The 20243-nt window shown below is 41.8% G+C and overlaps 1 protein-coding gene across 6 annotated transcripts in view; it reads left to right on the top strand.

Moving 5' to 3' along the window:
- POLA1 (DNA polymerase alpha 1, catalytic subunit) overlaps positions 1 to 20243 on the top strand; it is a 304165-nt gene that overhangs the window by 8807 nt on the left and 275115 nt on the right. For all 6 annotated transcript variants that reach the window (XM_027096726.1, XM_027096723.1, XM_027096725.1 and 3 more), the window contains exons 4-10: positions 811 to 891; positions 14313 to 14428; positions 15200 to 15262; positions 16129 to 16221; positions 16652 to 16739; positions 16991 to 17192; positions 17281 to 17459. In XM_027096726.1, the coding sequence (XP_026952527.1) occupies positions 811 to 891; positions 14313 to 14428; positions 15200 to 15262; positions 16129 to 16221; positions 16652 to 16739; positions 16991 to 17192; positions 17281 to 17459 (822 nt within the window). The remainder of the gene's footprint in view (positions 1 to 810; positions 892 to 14312; positions 14429 to 15199; positions 15263 to 16128; positions 16222 to 16651; positions 16740 to 16990; positions 17193 to 17280; positions 17460 to 20243) is intronic.

The following is a 20243-nucleotide window of genomic DNA, read 5'->3' as shown; positions in this document are numbered from 1 at the left end:
ATTCTTAACCACTGCACCACCACGGAAGCCCGACTTCTGGTGATCTTGATTCTTTTACTTTTTTTTTTTTGTGGTATGTGGGCCTCTCACTGTTGTGGCCTCTCCCGTTGCGGAGCACAGGCTCTGGACGCGCAGGCTTAGCGACCATGGCTCACGGGCCCAGCCGCTCCGTGGCATGTGGGATCTTCCCACACCGGGGTACGAGCCCGCGTCCCCTGCATCGGCAGGCGGACTCTCAACCACTGCGCCACCAGGGAAGCCCGATTCTTTTACTTTTTATTCTTCTGGTAGAGTAGAAGTACTGTAAAGCATCCTGTTGTGGCAAACTTTGATCCTATGGGCCAAATGATTACCTTAGTTCACCTAAATAGGCATAGTATACAGTTGATCCTTGAACAATATGGGTTTTTTTTTTTTTTGAATAATATGGGTTTGAACTGCTTGGGTCCACTTGTATGTGGATATTTTTCAGTATTAAATACTACAGTACTACATGGTCCGTGGTTGGTTGAATCCGCAGAGTTGGAAGAACTGTGGATACTGATGGCTGACTAAGTTATGTGTGGATTAACCCCCAGGTTGTTCAAGGGTCAACTGTATATCCTTTGGTTTTGACTCAGAAAACGTGTGTGGGTGCTGTGTTTCATCTGACTTCTGGTTGAACAGGATTCTGCTGCACTTAAAAATGGCCTGGGCCAGGAGAACCTCTGAGTGGGTATAAAAGGGTTTTTTTTAATCTTTTTGTCATGGCTAAAATATTATTGGCCAATTTTAGAAATTTGATCCCGATATTACATTTTGTTCCTGCAGATGGTATTGGCTATGTGGAGGATGGCCGAGAGATTTTTGATGATGACCTTGAAGATCATGCCCTTGATTCCCATGAGAAAGGTATCTGCATTTTGAGATATATAGAATTGTCTAAAATTTCAGATGACTTGGTACTTTGACACAGTTTCTTTAAGGATAAAGGACCTACCACAATTGTTTTTCAGTATAAAAAATGTTCTAATGTTGAAAGAAGCGTAGTTATGTAGAAAATTAAATGCAAAAAGCGTAAACAACCAGGAAATGAAGTATCATGTCTCTGTTATCCAAAGAGTTTAGTCTTACTTATTTTGGAACTTTTAGTCCTGTGGTCATTTTAGACTTGATAATTTTGGGGGCTGCAAGAATTGATGTCTTTTCATTCCTACTGAAGTGACATACTTAGAATTTTAGCTCTTTGATAGAAGTACAGTACAATAACAAGGTTTAGAACTTCTGTCGACTTGCTTTGTTTAATTGAAATTTAAAATGATATGAATGTATGTGTCATAGTTTCTTAGCTACACAATCATTGGCAAAAAATTTTTTTGGAGTTAACAAGCCTGACTTAGTTCCTGTAAAATGAGAGGGGAAAATTCCCTTCAGTATTTGTTTTTTTGGTTTAGTTCATTATTACCACCAAGTGGTAGATCACTGGTCAGCACTCTGTGACCCACTTACGGCCAGTTTGTTTATGGCCCACTTACGGCCCGTTTATTTTTGAACAGCTTTATTGAGACATAATTAACATACCATACAATTCACCTATTTAAAGTGAACATTTCAGTGGCTTTCAGTATAGTTACAGTAGTACAGCCATCAGCACAATCGATTTCATTACCCCAGAAGGAAATCATACCTGTTACTATATAGCCCTCAAGCTAAGAATGGCTTTTACATTTTTAAAGTGTGTGTAAAAAAAGAAAAGAAAAATTCAAAGAAGAATGTGCAACAGCTTAAGAGACGTGTGTGGCCACAAAACCTAAAATCTGTGCTCTCTTTACCCTTTTCAGAAAGTTTGCATCTTAATTTGTAGATTATTAACATTTTATGACATTTGTTCACTTTGTCCCTCTTCCCCTTTCCCAGACACATACATGCAGACTTTGTTTTTGGTGAATTTATTGAAAGTAAGTTGTAGACATGCTTCAGTGGTGATCTCCTAAGAACAAGGGTTCTTGTCTTTTTAGTCACAGTACCATTCTCAGGATATTATCTAAGATTTTGTCCATATTAAGATTTCCCCAGTTAGCCCAGTAATGTCTTTTATAACTGTTTTTAAAAATGCAGTGTCCACTTGGCTTTTCATGTCTCTTTAGTCTTATTTAGTGTAGAGAGCAGCACCATCCCTCCTTCCTCCCTCTCTGGCCCAGTGTCTTTCATGACATTGACATTTTTAAAGGGACCACGGAATTCCCTGGGGGTCCAGTGGTTAGGACTCCATGCTTTCACTGCCGAGGGTGTGGGTTCGATCCCTGGTCGGGGAACTAAGATCCTGGCAAGCCATGTTGTGTGGCCAAAAATAAAACTAAAAAAAAAAAAACAACAAAAAACGACCAGGCTGGTTGTTTTGCTGAATGTCCCACAACCTGGGATTTGCCTGATTGTCGTTTTGTGCTTAGAATCAGGTTAAATATTTTGACAAAAATAAAATTTAGATGAACTTGTGTCCTTGCCACTCATATCAGGGACACATAAGGTCAGTTTGTCCCATTACTGGTGAAAAGAAGTTTGATCTCTTGGTTTAAGATGATGTTTGTCAGATCTCTTCCTTGTGAAGCTACCTTTCCACCTTTGTAATTAATGGAAATAGGGGTGATAATTTGAAACAGTGTGTGTATATCCCTTTTTCCCACCAACTTTTACCCAGTGCTTTCAGCCTCTACTGATGATCCTTACCCGTTTTTTTTTTTTTTTTTTTTTTGGCCACGCCGTGCAGCTTGCGAGATCTTAGTTCCCCAACCAGTGATTGAACCTGGCCCGGCAGTGAGAGTGCTGAGTGCTAACCACTGGACTGCCGGGGAATTCCCCTTACTCTCCTTTTTTAAATTAGCATTTCAAACTCATGGATTTAAATAAAAGTGCTGTTACAGTTCAGTATCCATTATCATCGTTTTTCTGTTTGATGTGCAAATTACCACAGATTTGGCAGTGGGAGACCCTTTGAGCTGGCTGTACTGTCCTTTTGACATGGTCTCATCAGTCTTTGAGCATTTCCTTGCTTTCTGGGCCAACAAGATGTTCCAGGTTCTCCTTGGTTGATTCCTGTCCTAGACCTGGAATCACCCATTTCTCCCAAGAATCATGGTCCCTTTTAGTAGAGAATGGTAGCAGATCTGGGGGAGGGATGTGCTCGTTGCTCCTGGGATGTAATGGTTTCTAGGCCCTTTCAGTGAACAGAGCTAGGAGATTATATATACATGTATGCTGTGAATTCATACTGATACATTTGATTCAAGTGTAAAACCACAGGGTACTTCATTTTCCCAATCTATGTTTGTGTTTAGCTTCACCCTCAGTGAAAAACCCTTGTCTTCTAAAATATACTCAGAATAATTTTGGGAATTTTAGAATTACTAAACCTATACCTCTAGCAACAACCCTTCTAAGTAAAGTTTACAATTTCTTTGCAGTTTTTAAAATTTGTTTTTGGCTGCACTGCATGGTATGGGGAACTTCCCCCACCAGGGATTGAACCCGTGCCTCCTGCAGTGGAATCACAGAGTCTTAACCACTGGACCACCGGGGAAGTCCTCTTTGCAGTTTTATTTGTTCTTGGCATATATCCTACTGAGGGTGTATGGTGACGGTGTTGTGTTTAGAAGCTATATGAAGTAATTTTTCTCTGTGTGCTGTAGTATCAGTTTACTACACAGGTTCATTTGTTTTTGCTTGTATTTGAATTTAGGCTTTTAAAAATATCCTTTTTTTTCCTTTTGTTTTAATTTTAGTTTTTGAGTATTGTAAAACATTTTTATGGCTTAAAAATCAAAATGATATTCAAGAAATAGACTAGATAACTTTTACTCTCACCTCTATGCTTTCTACTTCATTTCTCCCCATCTCCATAGGTAACCATTTTTATTAGTTTCTAATTATCCTTCCTGTGTTCCCCTTTACAAAAAAATAAGGTTGTATATGTTTTTTTCATGTGGGATGTTATTCGTTCATTCATTAGTTAAATTATGTGGATCATCTTCCTGGTTTCTGCCAACCTGTGTCATGTAGGAACGCTACACACTGGTACCTACCATTAGATAGTAGTGTGGCTAATTGTGTTATTCCTACTTTTTATGAGTCCATGAAGAAGAGGATGAAGTGAGCCCATGTGATTTTTCACCTCCCTGAAGTGAGGAGGTTTGTGTTAGTTTCTGGCGTTGTTAATTATATCATCTTGAATGAGTCCCATCACCTCTCTGGACATTAGTTTTGTCAGCTGTAAATTAGGAGATTGGACTGGACAGGGAGGTTCTCGAGGAAAGGACGCACGTCCTGATCATCTCAATGCTGATCACAATAGCAAATGCAAAGAAAATGTGCAGCACTTATTGAATAAATGAACCATCTCTGTTTCTGTAATCATTATGTTATCGTTTCCCACTAATACATCAGTGGAGAGAATGACTTGACATTCTGAAGGAGAACTAATCTTAGAAATCTATTCCATGCTTTGTCACCATTCACCCACAAGTCGCTGCTGTTTCAGTGTCTTTCCCAAGGAGCCCAGTAAGGTCCCAAGATCTTCAGAATGGAAATGGAATTCCGCAATCCACTTTAAACACTTAGAAGAAATCGTAGAGTTTTGCCTGGGAGTAAAAGGTCAACTCTTTTTGGTGTAGATCCAGTCCCTGGCATGTTGTTTTCAAACAGAGAGAAAAACATCAACTAAATCCCAGTGAAGAAAAGTCAGTGGGAAAACGAATAAAACAAATCAAATTGGGGACTTCCCTGGCGGTCCAGTTGTTAAGACTCCGCACTTCCATTGCAGGGGGCCTGGGTTCGATCCCTACTTGGGGAACTAAGATCTAAGATCCCGCATGTTGCGTGGCACGGCCAAGAAAAAAAAAGCGGAAAGAAAGAAAAAACAAAACAAAAACAAAACAGAAGCCCTAAAATTGTGGAAGAATTTCATCTCAAATGTTGACTCCTGTTCTTTCTCTGTTTCCTGTTGTCCTATCTAATTCCTGCTAACCTACAATGGTGAGATTAAAGCCCCTTAGTGAAGCCTTCCTTGCTAGTCAAACCTCTATTGACCTTCTGTTTTGATATTCTTTATTAGGACCTGAATTTTGTTTACTAAACATTTTGACCATTGCCTATATTCTCTTTTCAAACTGCTCCAAATGATCTCTTTAAAAAATTAAATTCCCCTGTCTTATGTTTTTCACAAATGTGCTACAAATCTTTTCATAGTCTTAGGCATGTGAAAAGTACATAACAGAAAATTTATCATCTGTGACATTTAGTGCATTAACGGTGTTTGCAACCATGACCATTATCCAGTTGCAGAACATTCTTTCACCCCAGATGGAAACTCATACCCATTAAGCAGTCATTCCCCAGTCTTCCTTCCCTCAGCCCCTGGCAACTGCTAACCGCTTTCTGTCTCTGGATTTCCTATTTTGAATATTTCATACAGTTGGAATCATGCAATTATGTGAACATTTGTGTCTGACCTGTTTCATTTAGCATAGTGTTTTCAAGGTTCGTTCATGTTGTAGCATGAATCAGTACTTCATTCCTTTTTAGGGATGAATACTATTAGATTGCAAGGATAGACCACATTTTGTTTATTCATTTATTAGTTGTAGTGCATTTGGATTGTTTCCATCTTTTGGTTATTCTGACCAGTGCTGCTATGAACTTTTGTGTACCAGTTTTTGTTTGAACACTTGCTTTTAATTCTTTTGGGCATATGCTGAGGAATGGAATTACGTGTATGTATTTTTATTTCCTTTTCTTTCTTACACAAAGGATATTTTCTATAGATACTTCTGTACTTGGCATATTTTCACTTAAGAAGATATCCTACATCAACTATACTTCAATTAAAAAAGGAAAACAAAAAAGAAATAAAACTGTATTGATAATGCAGAAAAAAATGAAAATTCTGAAATGCTAAAAATAAAAGCCTGGAAATCACTGCATACCAGCACATAGAGGGTTTCTTTCTTGCTTGCTCATTTCTATATAGCTGCATAGTATTCCATTATATGGATGTACCAGGGTTTATTCATGTGGTTTTCTTTTCTTTTTTTTTTTTTTTACATCTTTATTGGAGTATAATTGCTTTACAATGGTGTGTTAGTTTCTACTTTACAACAAAATGAATCAGTTACACATATACATATGTTCCCATATCTCTTCCCTCTTGCGTCTCCCTCCCTCCCACCCTCCCTATCCCACCCCTCCAGGCGGTCACAAAGCACCGAGCTGATCTCCCTGTGCTATGCGGCTGCTTCCCACTAGCTATCTACCTTACGTTTGGTAGTCCATGCCTCTCTCTTGCTTTGTCACAGCTTACCCTTCCCCCTCCCCATATCCTCAAGTCCATTCTCTAGTAGGTCTGTGTCTTTATTCCTGTTTTACCACTAGGTTCTTCATGACATTTTTTTTCTTAAATTCCATATATATGTGTTAGCATATGGTATTTGTCTCTCTCTTTCTGACTTACTTCACTCTGTATGACAGACTCTAGGTCTATCCACCTCATTACAAATAGCTCAATTTCGTTTCTTTTTATGGCTGAGTAATATTCCATTGTATATATGTGCCACATCTTCTTTATCCATTCATCCGATGATGGAAACTTAGGTTGTTTCCATTTCTGGGATATTGTAAATAGAGCTGCAATGAACATTTTGGTGCATGACTCTTTTTGAATTATGGTTTTCTCAGGGTATATGCCTAGTAGTGGGATTTCTGGGTCATATGGTAGTACTATTTGTAGTTTTTTAAGGAACCTCCATACTGTTCTCCACAGTGGCTGTATCAATTTACATTCCCACCAACAGTGCAAGAGGGTTCCCTTTTCTCCATGCCCTCTCCAGCATTTATTGTTTCTAGATTTTTTGATGATGGCCATTATGACTGGTGTGAGATGATATCTCATTGTAGTTTTGATTTGCATTTCTCTAATGATTAGTGATGTTGAGCATTCTTTCGTGTGTTTGTTGGCAGTCTGTATATCTTCTTTGGAGAAATGTCTGTTTAGGTCTTCTGCCCATTTTTGGATTGGGTTGTTTGTTTTTTTGTTATTAAGCTGCATGAGCTGCTTATAAATTTTGGAGATTAATCCTTTGTCAGTTGCTTCCTTTGCGAATATTGTCTCCCATTCTAAGGGTTGTCTTTTGGTCTTGTTTATGGTTTCCTTTGCTGTGCAAAAGCTTGTAAGTTTCATTAGGTCCCATTTGTTTATTTTTGTTTTTATTTCCATTTCTCTAGGAGGTGGGTCAAAAAGGATCTTGCTGTGATTTATGTCATAGAGTGTCCTGCCTATGTTTTCCTCTAAGAGTTTGATAGTTTCTGGCCTTACATTTAGGTCTTTAATCCATTTTGAGCTTATTTTTGTGTATGGTGTTAGGGAGTGATCTAATCTCATACTTTTACATGTACCTGTCCAGTTTTCCCAGCACCACTTACTGAAGAGGCTGTCTTTTCTCCACTGTATATTCTTGCCTCCTTTATCAAAGGTAAGGTGACCATATGTGCGTGGGTTTATCTCTGGGCTTTCTATCCTGTTCCATTGATCTATCTTTCCGTTTTTGTGCCAGTACCATACTGTCTTGATTACTGTAGCTTTGTAGTGTAGTCTGAAGTCAGGGAGCCTGATTCCTCCAGCTCCGTTTTTCGTTCTCAAGATTGCTTTGGCTATTCGGGGTCTTTTGTGTTTCCATACAAATGGTGAAATTTTTTGTTCTAGTTCTGTGAAAAATGCCAGTGGTAGTTTGATAGGGATCGCATTGAATGTGTAGATTCCTTTGGGTAGTAGAGTCATTTTCACAATGTTGATTCTTCCAATCCAAGGACATGGTATATCTCTCCATCTATTTGTATCATCTTTAATTTCTTTCATCAGTGTCTTATAGTTTTCTGCATACAGGTCTTTTGTCTCCTTAGGTAGGTTTATTCCTAGATATTTTATTCTTTTTGTTGCAGTGGTAAATAGGAGTGTTTTCTTGATTTCACTTTCAGATTTTTCATCATTAGTGTATAGGAATGCCAGATATTTCTGTGCATTAATTTTGTATCCTGCTACTTTCCCAAATTCGTTGATTAGCTCCAGTAGTTTTCTAGTAGCATCTTTAGGATTCTCTATGTATAGTATCATGTCATATGCAAATGGTGACAGCTTTACTTCTTCTTTTCCGATTTGGATTCCTCTTATTTCCTTTTCTTCTCTGATTGCTGTGGCTAAAACTTCCAAAACTATGTTGAATGAGAGTGGTGAGAGTGGGCAACCTTGTCTTCTCTTCCTGATCTTAGTGGAAATGCTTTCAGTTTTTCACCATTTAGGACGATGTTAGCTGTGGGTTTGTCATATACGGCCTTGATATGTAGTCTCATAGCGTTGTGGTGGGAAAAGATACTTGATACAATTTCAATTTTCTTAAATTTAGCAAGGCTTGATTTGTGACCCAAGATATGATCTCTCCTGGAGAATGTTCCATGAGCACTAGAGAAAAATGTGTATTCTGTTGTTTTTGGATGGAATGTCCTATAAATATCAATTAAGTCCATCTTGTTTAATGTATCATTTAAAGCTTGTGTTTCCTTATTGATTTTCATTTTGGATGATCTGTCCATTGGTGAAAGTAGGGTGTTAAAGTCCCCTACTATGAATGTGTTACTGTCGATTTCCCCTTTTATGGCTGTTAGTATTTGCCTTATGTATTGAGGTGCTCCTATGTTGGGTGCATAAATATTTACAATTGTTAATATCTTCTTCTTGGATTGATCCCTTGATCATTATGTAGTGTCCTTCTTTGTCTCTTCTAATAGTCTTTATTTTAAAGTGTATTTTGTCTGATATGAGAATTGCTACTCCAGCTTTCTTTTGGTTTCCTTTTGCATGAAATATCTTTTTCCATCCCCTTACTACTTTCAGTCTGTATGTGTCCCTAGGTCTGAAGTGGGTCTCTTGTAGACAGCAAATATATGGGTCTTGTTTTTGTATCCATTCAGCCAATCTGTGTCTTTTGGTGGGAGCATTTGGTCCATTTACATTTAAGGTAATTATCGATATGTATGTTCCTATTCCCATTTTCTTAATTGTTTTGGTTTCGTTATTGTAGGTCTTTTCCTTTTCTTGTGTTTCTTACCTAGAGAAGTTCCTTTAGCAGCTGTTGTAGAGCTGGTTTGGTAGTGCTGAACTCTCTGAGCTTTTGCTTGTCTGTAAAGGTTTTAATTTCTCCATCAAATCTGAATGAGATCCTTGCTGGGTAGAGTAATCTTGGTTGCAGGTTTTGCTCCTTCATCACTTTCAATATGTCCTGCCACTCCCTTCTGGCTTGCAGAGTTTCTGCTGAAAGATCAGCTGTTAACCTTATGGGGATTCCCTTGTGTGTTATTTTCCCCTTGCTGCTTTTAATATGTTTTCTTTGTATTTAATTTTTGACAGTTTGATTAATATGTGTCTTGGCGTATTTCTCCTTGGATTTATCCTGTATGGGACTCTGTGCTTCCTGGACTTGATTAACTATTTCCTTTCCCATATTAGGGAAGTTTTCAACTCTAATCTCTTCAACTATTTTCTCAGTCCCTTTCTTTTTCTCTTCTTCTGGAACCCCTGTAATTCGAATGTTGGTGTGTTTAATGTTGTCCCAGAGGTCTCTGAGACTGTCCTCAGTTTTCATTCTTTTTACTTTATTTTGCTCTGCAGTAGTTATTTCCACTATTTTATCTTCCAGGTCACTTATCCGTTCTTCTGCCTTAGTTATTCTATTGATCCCTTCTAGAGTATTTTTCATTTCATTTATTGTGTTGTTCATCATTGCTTGTTTCATCTTTAATTCTTCTAGGTCTTTGTTAAATGTTTCTTGCATTTTCTCTATTCTATTTCCAAGATTTTGGATCATGTTTACTATCATTATTCTGAATTCGTTTTCAGGTAGACCGCCTATTTCCTCTTCATTTGTTAGGTCTGGTGGGTTTTTATCTTGCTCCTTCATCTGTTGTGTGTTTTTCTCTCTTCTCATTTTGCTTATCTTACTGTGTTTGGGGTCTCCCTTTTGCAAGCTGCAGGTTCGTAGTTCCCATTGTTTTTGGTGTCTGTCCCCAGTGGCTAAAGTTGGTTCAGTGTGTTGTGTAGGCTTCCTGACTAGTGCCTGTGTTCTGGTGGGTGAGGCTGGGTCTTGTTTTTCTGTTGGGCAGGTCCACGTCTGGTGGTGTGTTTTGGGGTGTCTGTCGAGTTATTATGATTTTAGGCAGCCTCTCTGCTAATGGGTGGGGTTGTGTTCCTGTCTTGCTAGTTGTTTGGCATAGGATGTTCAGCAGTGTAGCTTGCTGGTCGTTGAGTGAAGCTGGGTGCTGGTGTTAAGATGGAGATCTCTGGGAGATTTTCGCCATTTGATATTATGTGGAGCTGGGAGGTCTTTTGTGGACCAGTGTCCTGAAGTTGGCTCTCCCACCTCAGAGGCACAGCACTAACTCCTGGCTGCAGCATCAAGAGCCGTTCATCCACACGGCTCATAAGAAAAGGGAGCAAAAGTAGAAAGAAAGAATTAGTAGAAGTAGAAAGAAAGAAAGATAGAAAGCAAGCAAGCAAGAAAGAAGGGAGGGAGGAAGGAAGGAGGGAAGGAAGGACAAAAAGAAGATAAAGTAAAATAAAATAAGATAAAATATAATAAAGTTATTAAAATAAAAAAATAATTATTAAGAGAAAAAAACAAAAAAAAACAGACGGATAGAACCCTAGGACAAATGGTGGAAGCAAAGCTATACAGATAAAGTCTCATACAGAAGCATACACATACTCACAAAAAGAGGAAAAGGGGAAAAAATCAAAAATCTTGCTCTCGAAGTCCACCTCCTCAATTTGGGATGAATCGTTGTCTAAAGAAAGGAAGGATGGAAAGAAAGAACGAAGATAAAGTAAAATGAAATAAAGTTATTAAAATAAAAAGTAATTATTAAGAAAGAAAATTAAAAAAAACAAAAAAACGGACGTCTACAACCCTCGGACAAATGGTGGAAGCAAAGCTATACAGACAAAATCTCACACAGAAGCATACACATACACACTCACAAAAAGAGGAAATGGGGAAAAAATCATAAATCTTGCTTTCAAAGCCCACCTCCTTAATTTGGGATGATTCGTTGTCTATTCATGTATTCCACAGAAGCAGGGTACATCAAGTTGATTGTGGAGCTTTAATCCGCTGCTTCTGAGGCTGCTGGGAGAGATTTCCCTGTTTCTTCTTTGTTCGCACAGCTCCCAGGGGCTCAGCTTTGGATTTGGCCCCGCCTCTGCGTGTAGGTTGCTGGAGGGCGTCTGTTCTTCGCTCACACAGGACGGGGTGAAAGGCGCCGCTGATTTGGGGGCTCTGGCTCACTCAGGCCGGGGGTAATGAGGGGCACGGAGTGTGGGGCGAGCCTGCGGCGGCAGAGGATGGCGTGACGTTGCACCAGCCTGAGGCACGCCGTGCGTTCTCCCGGGGGAGTTGTCCCTGGATCACGGGACCCTGGCAGTGGCGGGCTGCACAGGCTCCCCGGAAGCGGGGTGTGGATAGGACCTGTGCTCGCACACAGGCTTCTTGGTGGCGGCAGCAGCGGCCTTAGCGTCTCATGCCCGTCTCTGGGGTCCGTGCTTTTAGCCGTGGCTCGCGCCCGTCTCTGGAGCTCCCTTAAGCAGCGTTCTTCATCCTCTCTCCTCGTGCACCAGGAAACAGAGGGAAGAAAGTCTCTTGCCTCTTCGGCAGGTCCAGAGTTTTCCCCAGACTCCCTCCCGGCCAGCCGTGGCGCACTAGCTCCCTGCAGGCTGTGTTCACGCCGCCAACCCCAGTCCTCTCCCTGCGCTCCGACCGAAGCCCGAGCCTCAGCTCCCAGCCCTGCCCGCCCCGGCGGGGGAGCAGACGAGCCTCTCGGGCTGGTGACTGCCGGTTGCACCGATCCTCTGTGCGGGAATCTCTGCTTTGCCCCCCGCACCCTTGTTGCTGTGCTCTCCTCCGCGGCTCTGAAGCTTCCCCCTTCGCCACCCGCAGTCTCCGCCCGCGAAGGGACTTCCTAGTGTGTGGAAACCTTTCCTCCACAGTCCCTCCCACTGGTGCAGGTCCCATCCCTATCCTTTTGTCTCTGTTTATTCTTTTTTCTTTTGCGCTACCCAGGTACGTGGGGGGTTTCTTGCCTTTTGGGAGGTCTGAGGTCTTCTGCCAGTGTTCAGTGGGTGTTCTGTAGGAGTTGTTCCACGTGTAGATGTATTTCTGGTGTATCTGTGTGGAGGAAGGTGATCTCCACATCTTACTCTTCCGCCATCTTCCCGGAAGTCTCCCATGTGGTGTTCTTGAATGAACATTTAGATTTTCAGTAATTAGCTCTTGCACATAATACCACATTGAATAACTATGCATATGGTATTTTCCTCAGGGAAAATTCCTAGAGGTGGGATTGCTGGCTCAGAGAGTACATGCACATGAAGTTTCATGAGATATTGCCAAATTCTTCTCCATTGGAGTTGTTCCATTTTACACTCCCGTGAACAACGTATGAGTGTCCATTTGGACACCATGGCCTCACCAACAGAATGTGGTGAGAATGTGTTGTCAAGCTTTCACATTTTTGGCACTCTAACATGCAAGAAATGACATCTTGGTGTGGTTTTCATCTGCATTTCTTTTACGTATGAAGTTGGGTATCTTTTCATAAAACTTAATAGCTGTTTATATATTTTATTTTACTTTTTTGGCTGCGTTGGGTCTTCGTTGCTGCATGCGGGCTTACTCTAGTTGCAGCGAGCAGGGGCTACTCTTCATTGCAGTGCGTGGGCTTCTCATTGCGGTGGCTTCTCTTTTTGTGTAGCACGGGCTCTAGGCGCGCAGGCTTTCGGTAGTTGTGGCACGTGGGCTCTAGAGCATAGGCTCAGTAGTTGTGGTGCACGGGCGTAGTTGCTCCGTGGCATGTGGGATCTTCCTGGACCAGGGCTCAAACCCGAGTCCCCTGCATTGTCAGGCAGATTCTTAACCACTGCACCACCAGGGAAGCCCTGTATATTTTTTTAATGTGAACCATATGTTAGTATTTATTGCCCACATTCCCTTTGGGTTTTTGGCCTTTTTTTTCTGACCATATCATGTGGTTTGTGGGATCTTAAGTTCCCTGACCAGGGGATCGAACCTGGGTCCCTGCAGTGGAAGTGTGGAGTCCTAACCAATGGACTGCCAGGGAATTCCACTGGCCTTTTTTTTTAATATCAGTGAAATTGGTTTTTTCTCTGTAAAACGTATTGCAAAAATTTTCTTCTGTTTTGTCTTTAAACCTGTTTCTGATATAATTGCATCTGTCGATCCTTTTTTTTTTCTTGCAGATGGATTTTGAATCATAGATAGAAAGACTTTCCCCACATCCAGGTTACAAGGAATTTGCCTTTTTTATTAAAGTACTTGTATAATTTCATTTTTAAAATTTTGACCTGTGATCTGCTTGGTGTTTATACTGATTTACTTCTTTACAAATGGGTAGCCAACACTAATTATTAAAAAGTCCATCCTTTCCCCAGTAATATGAGATGTTACCTTTGTTTTATGCTAAATTTCCATAAGTAATTTGGTCTTTATCTAGACTCTATATTCTGTTTCATCTGATCTGTGTATTCGTATGCCACTACCACACTATGTTAACTATTCATTCTAGGTCTTTTGTAGGTGGAGGCTGCTCTGGGATGAGTCAGAAAGCGAGAGTAACATTGACAGTAGTAGAGGAGTTTGCAGGTGGTTTCCACATGCCCGGAAGAGAAAACATATGGCACAAGTTGTTCTTTATGGAACAAATGTCTCCGTGCTGTTTAGTGTTGCTAGGACATGCGTTCCTCATAAAATGGAAGCTAGGATGCTACAGTTTCATAACTGGTGATCTTGTTTTTTCGTAGTTCAGTTTTCCTGTCAGAGTCAGTATCACACTAAAATGATCTCATGAAGACTGCAAGCCTAATCCCCTGGAACCAGATGAGCTTGATCTTTTTATTTCTGTGGGGGGAAAAAAATCCACCCACCTTTTAAAAAGCTTTTTATTTACATTAACAGCAGCAATTAAACAGTCCCACTTAACTCATCCTGATATTTGACTGGCATTTCATCAGTTTCTGTAGTAACATTTAGTCAAGTTGTCCTGAATTCAGTTCATTTTAAAGATTCTTTCCTGTGTACCTTGCATAAAGTCTCATAGTTTTGTATTTTGAGTTTTTAACATTTTTCTTGTCACAGTCTCATATACAGAGGGCAGGTGACTGGGCTTTTGGTTTTCCATTTTGGTTTTTGCTGGTGCGTGTTTCTAAACAAATTTTCTTCCAACAGGAAAAAATAATAAAGCATGCAGCAAAGACAAGAGGAATGTCAAGAAGGCCATGGTGACAAAACCGAACAATATCAAGTCAATGTTCATTGCCAGTGCTGGAAGGAAAACCGCAGATGTGCGTCTCATGGTTTTCTTATATTTGCCTCTTCCTTTGTGAAGCGAAGAGTCCTGTTTCTTCATAGTTCACCTTTCCTGTCAGATTCCCCATAGCTCTAAACAGATGATCTTATGAAGGCTTCTAGGCTCATCCCCTGGTTCTAGATGAGCTTGGTCTTTGATCTTTGATTATATTTAATGTTTGATTATACAGTTAGTAGGTGGTCAGTATGTTTTTTTAATGTTGCTTTTATTTTTATTTTATTGTATTTTTTAATTTTTTTGGCCGTGCCGCATGGCTTGTGGGATCTCTGTTCCCTGACCAGGGATTAAACCCGGATCCACGGCAGTGAAAGTGCTGAGTCCTAACCACTGGACTGCCAGGGAAGTCCCAATATGTTTGAACTCAAATATTTGAGTAATGTTTTCCCAATCTCAGTCACTAAGTTGGATGTAGATTTCTAGGTGAATTGAGGCACCTCAGTGGTTGTGGCTTGGAGATAGAAGAGAAACCTAAACCAGAAAGCTGCACTGGCAGTGAGTGTGTTTATTTTGGTGGTTAGCAGGAGGATTATGGAATGAAGCTGAAAATTGAGGGCGGGGGCTCAGGGTGTAGGAGTTATGTTTAGGCCCCTGGTGGTTAAGATCTGTGAATAGTAGAGGAGCCCTCAGAGTTAGGGATGAAGAGGCAAGGACTGACTGGCTGGGTTCTTCCTTCCACTGACATGGGGTCTGGGTGAAAATATGAAGGGCAGGGCTTTCTCATTCTTCCTGCCTTTATAATTTCCAGAAAGCTGTTGACTTGTCCAAGGATGATCTGCTAGGTGATATTCTACAGGATTTGAACACTGAGGTAAGTGAATCTCCAGGAGTTGTCAAATATTCAGGAGACATGGGCTCAAGAAACAATTCAGTAATTTTACAAAACAGACTATTGCTAGAATGCAAAACAGAAAATTCAGTGACAACACCACCACCAAAAAACAAAACAAAAGAAAACAAACCCCCAAACCAAAACAAAGCCCTTCAAATTGGTTTCTTTTCACCATTTTAGGTGAGTAGTTTCTAGCTCCTCGAGGCTCTGTGATTGTGTAGATTGGGCCGTGTGGGGCTGTGTTTGAAGTAGTAAGAATCCACATGAGTCAGTTCTGGGAAAGCACACTGCTTGCGCTCAGTTGCTGCCGTGTATGTTCCCGAAATGGATTGAAGCCTGTCAGTCTGCACAATCAGGCGTGAGATCCTCGTCTTGAATTCTGAGTGGGGTTGAGGGAAGAGGCAGTGAGTTGTCCCTGATAGAACTCAGACAGGTTCATCTGTACTGAAATTTGCAACTGGGCTGTTTCACAGCAAGACTAAGCTCTCATTTAGAGATGTGCTTCTTTCTAAGTGACCCTTGATTAAAATGACTTACACCTACACTGTGTAGTTCGCACTTGGCAGTTTTTAAATGTAATATTCTGGAAGGGTAAGGGAGAAGTATGTTAAGTTTTAAAGAGAAAAAATTGATGAGGGGTGGATTCAATATCTATTCTGGTTTTCTAGTGAGTCTGTGGTATTGTTGCTATAGTAACCTCACTGCATGAACATAGATCTGTGGGGGGAGCAGGGAAGGAAAAGAGTGCTTTGCTCATTGGGCTTCACTAGGGGAAGAAACATACTTTTTGTGTCTTGTGGTAAACCAAGCATGGCAGTGAATGTCTGTCTTTCCCCTCCTTTTAGACACCTCAAATAACTCCACCACCTGTAATAATACCAAAGAAGAAAGGATCCAGTGGAGCTTCACTGAATCCTTTCTCTATGCACACCCCCAAGGTATAGTGTGTGGAAATACCTTCAATCTTGATTTATATTATTGCTTAAAACGTACTTTGTTGCTTTTCTGTGTGAGCGAAATGCCTTTGAATTTGTTCTTGCTTTTGTTTTAAATTAGGACTCCTGTTTCATTTTATATAGTTTCATATATTTCAACAATAGCATGTGCCTGTTTCTCATAGTAAATTTTGTAGTAACTAGTACATGTTTAGTATAGGCGTTACAGCTGTGCTAGATGCAATAATTTTCCTTCTGGAAACAAGTGTTTTTTTGGTAAACCTAGGAACAGTAAAATAATTGAAGATGTTACATTAATAAAACAGAAAATCGTTTTATAGATAGGAACTGTCATTATCTCTGGTCAGGGTAGGACAGATGCGTATTTTTAGTATGCAGGTCTAACTGACTAAACATTTGAAAACATTGACAGGCAGCTCCTTCAGGAAAAACCACTTCCCCGGTCTCAAGGAAGGAGCCTTCATTAACCCCTGCCCCTCTTAAATGTGCTGGATTTGCTGGTAAGTCTGCTGTCAAAAGATGGAGGCCCCGTGAAGGAGGAAGTGGGGGGAATTTGAAGGGCTTGCAATAGCCAGTTTCAGCGTGAAAGGTTTGAATTCATAGCAGGAAAAGTTAAAAAACATCCAATTTGGAGATTGAAGAGAAATGCGAATAGCATGTGGGCAAGGGGTAGGCTGCCGTTGCAGCGTAGGGGAAGCTTTTGTGCTCCCTGGCAGCGGCACATGATGGGATTGTGTGATGCCACCCCCAGGAGAGCCGGTGCTGGCATTGCGTACAGTTGACCAGGAGGAGTCAGGGGCAATGGATTTTGAAGATGGCGACTTTGATGAGCCCATGGAAACGGAGGAGGTGGATGTGGAGCCGGTGGGTGCCAAGACCTCCGACCAAGAGAGGGAGCCAGCAGAGGGGACAAAACATGAGGCAGATCCTGGGAAAGGGACCATATCCTACTCGTAAGAGCATTTTATGACTTTTCTGACAAGTAGTGCTACAATTATCCCATCGGATTTTGAAAGGATTTTGAAAATGTGATTTTTGCAGAGCAAGTTTTCTCCCAGATGTCTCTTGTTGGGACATTGATCAGGAAGATGACAGCAGTTTCTCAGCCCTGGAAGTTCAAGTGGATTCCAGTCACCTCCCACTGGTAAAAGGGGCAGATGAGGAACAAGTATTTCAGTTTTATTGGCTGGATGCTTATGAAGATCCGTACAGCCAACCAGGTAATCATACAGTTACATACGGTAACTGGATGTCTTTAATGTGGAATAGCGCCTTTCCCTGAAGCGTTAGTGACTGTAATTGGAACAGGCTCTGCCCTCATGTACGTACATAGTAAGAGCAACACTCATGAACTGTAAAGTGGGTGAGCCACCCGGATGGAGAGGAGTTGTGGTGTGAATAGTCCTTACAGGCGCTTATCCCCAAAACCAGTTATATGTGGTTTTGCAGTGTGTGCTTGTATTATAGTTCACTGTTAATGTATCTGAACGTATTGGAATGCACTTTACTTAAAGTGGAATCAGTCTTTAATTTGTTCCTTCAGCAATTTGAACACCTGCCCTGTGCCAGGCACTAAGATGGGGTGAACACGCTGGGCAAATTCCCTGTCCTGGTGGAGCTAACGTTCTAGTAGGGTGGGAGAGATAGGCAGTAAATAAGGTAAGTTAATGAATGGTGTAAAGGCAGTTAGTTGGGGGATGGCCAGGGAGGGCCTGTCTGAGGAAATGGCCGTTGGGCTGAGATTTGAGGCACATTCAGAGCCGAGGAGAGAGTATTTCAGCCTGAGGAACCCGTAAGTGCAGAGGCCTGGGGAGAGAAAGGAGGAGGCCTACGTGGTTGTAGCAGAGTAATCAAGCGACAGGACTGGCTGAAAGTCAGGTCGGAGAGAATGCAAAGGCCGGATAATAAAGGACCTTAAAAGCCGTATTAAGGAGTTGAAGTCTTACTCTAAGAGCAGTGGAGGATTTTCAGTGCAGGGTGCAGGGGTGAGGGGGTTGAGCAGCCCCATGGTTGGGTTTACATTTTAACAGGAACCCTCTGGTTTATGCGGAGAAAAGGCTGTGTGTGTGTGTGTGTGTGCACGCGCGCATGCCTGGGGCTGGACTCAGGGAGTGTGGAAGCTCTGGAGATCAGTCCGTCTACAGCAGGTGTGCTAGTTACTTGCCCTAGTGGCGGCTGTGGAGGAGAGGAGCGAATGCCTGTAACTTGTACTTCGACATGAACTCGTTGGCGGATGGATGGATGGATGTGGGGGGTTGACGGAAAGGAGGGTTCCAGGCTAATTCCCAGGTCCTCCTCCAAATGAGCTGATACTCCGAATTCTGACTCACAAAGAGCCAGGAGGCTCTCTAGTTTCCTTCTGTGCTCCTTTGAGCACTTCTTCACTATGGGGCTGGGCAGGATAGGGCATGTCAGATTCATAAAAAATACAGTATACACCCTTAAACAGTTGCCTTTATTCAGATCCGTTTCTGGATGTAAGGGTAGATACAAACTGAATTTTTTCAAAGTGATTTCCTGGAGTCCGAGTATTAGCCATCAGAGCGGGGGCAGCGGCATTAGTATGCTCCGCTTATCGAAGAGTTGAAACTCCTGCGGAGCTGCTTGAGTAGCAAACTGCCATGTGTTCATTGCTGAGGTAAAGATGTAAGCAGTCTTAGAAATGGTATCTCATCTACCTGAGCTAGGGCAAGATGATCTGGTTAGACCCTCTCGCCTCTTTGCCTGCTTTGTAACTCGCTGGTGCAGGGTGGGCCGGCAAGTGTGATTTCATGAGGCTTTGCAAATTAAACCCAGGGCAGCCCCATCATACAGCTTCAGGGGACACCATTTTCACGTGTGTGTCGTGTGACCTCCCAGCACAGCAGCATGGCTGGTGCTCACTGGACTTGGGTGACGTGGTGGGCCTGCCCATCCTGGTGCCACTCCCTGTGCTTTGCTGTATCTGCTCCAGGCTGGCTTTTATTCCCAGACTTGATTAATGGTCCCATGAAAACCAGAAACCTGGGAGCCAGCCTTGAGTCCCCCCTTTCCTCCCTTCCCTCACCAAGTCTTATTAGTTTTCTCCTTCTAAACTAGACAAGCTGTCTTCTCTCTCTCCTCGCAACTCCCACCCTTGAGCCCTTCCTGCTACTGAACCCAGCCTCCTAACTGATCCCTCAGCTGTCATCCTCCACACTGCAGCCTGAGTGATTGCTCAGGACGTCATTTCCTCGTTAGAGAAAATCCGCAGTGGCTGCTGCCTGTGACTTACAGTCCAAGTTACTTAGTAAGGCTTCTATTGCCTGCTGTGTAGGACTTCTGTGTCCTAGAAATAGTTTGCTGTATGTACCTACTGCTCTTTATACCATATCCTTTTATTCACTGTATTTGTCTGCCTAGAATGACCTCACCTGGCTCAGCCCCAGTGTGGTCTCCCCAAATTTCCTAATCCTCCAAACTGGCCTAAGAGCCCTTTCTGTGACCCCCATCGAACCCTTACCCATTGCAGCATTTGTCATATTATTTTGAAAAGATCTGCTTCTGTGTTGTCTTTTCCCTCAGAGCTTTTAAACTCCTGCAGGGCTGGGACCTTTTATTTCCAGCATCTAGGATGATGCCAGGTACATAGTAGATGTTCAGTAAATGTTCATTGAAATAAACTGCACAGCGACAGTCCTGTAGATGCACGTGAAAGGTTTCAGAGAATCAGCATTGCATTCGCTGCTATTACCAAGCCTGCCTCTTGAAGCCTTGTAGCATTGTGGATTAAGAATGGCTAACACAAAAGTGGATGGTCTTCTATAAATCCACATATAAAGCATCAGATTGCTGGTGTCAGTTGCCAAAAATTAGAACCTTAGGAAACAACAACCCTCTCTCTTTCCCGTGTGAAAATGAGTTTATTACTTCTGTCTGTTGCTTACTGGTTGATACTCTTAGTAAAAAACAGCATCATTTCGCAGGGCAGGGGTCTAGAGCTGCGCTCTCTACTATGTTAGCCACTGGCCACATGCAACTCTTTA

Source organism: Aethalodelphis obliquidens, unplaced genomic scaffold (assembly GCF_003676395.1).
Source record: "Aethalodelphis obliquidens isolate GAN/ISIS:26980383/991018 unplaced genomic scaffold, ASM367639v1 scaffold107, whole genome shotgun sequence".
NCBI classification, from domain to species: domain Eukaryota; kingdom Metazoa; phylum Chordata; class Mammalia; order Artiodactyla; family Delphinidae; genus Aethalodelphis; species Aethalodelphis obliquidens.
The sequence above is the reverse complement of the archived record's forward strand: the minus strand, read 5'-3'. Positions and strand labels throughout refer to the sequence as shown.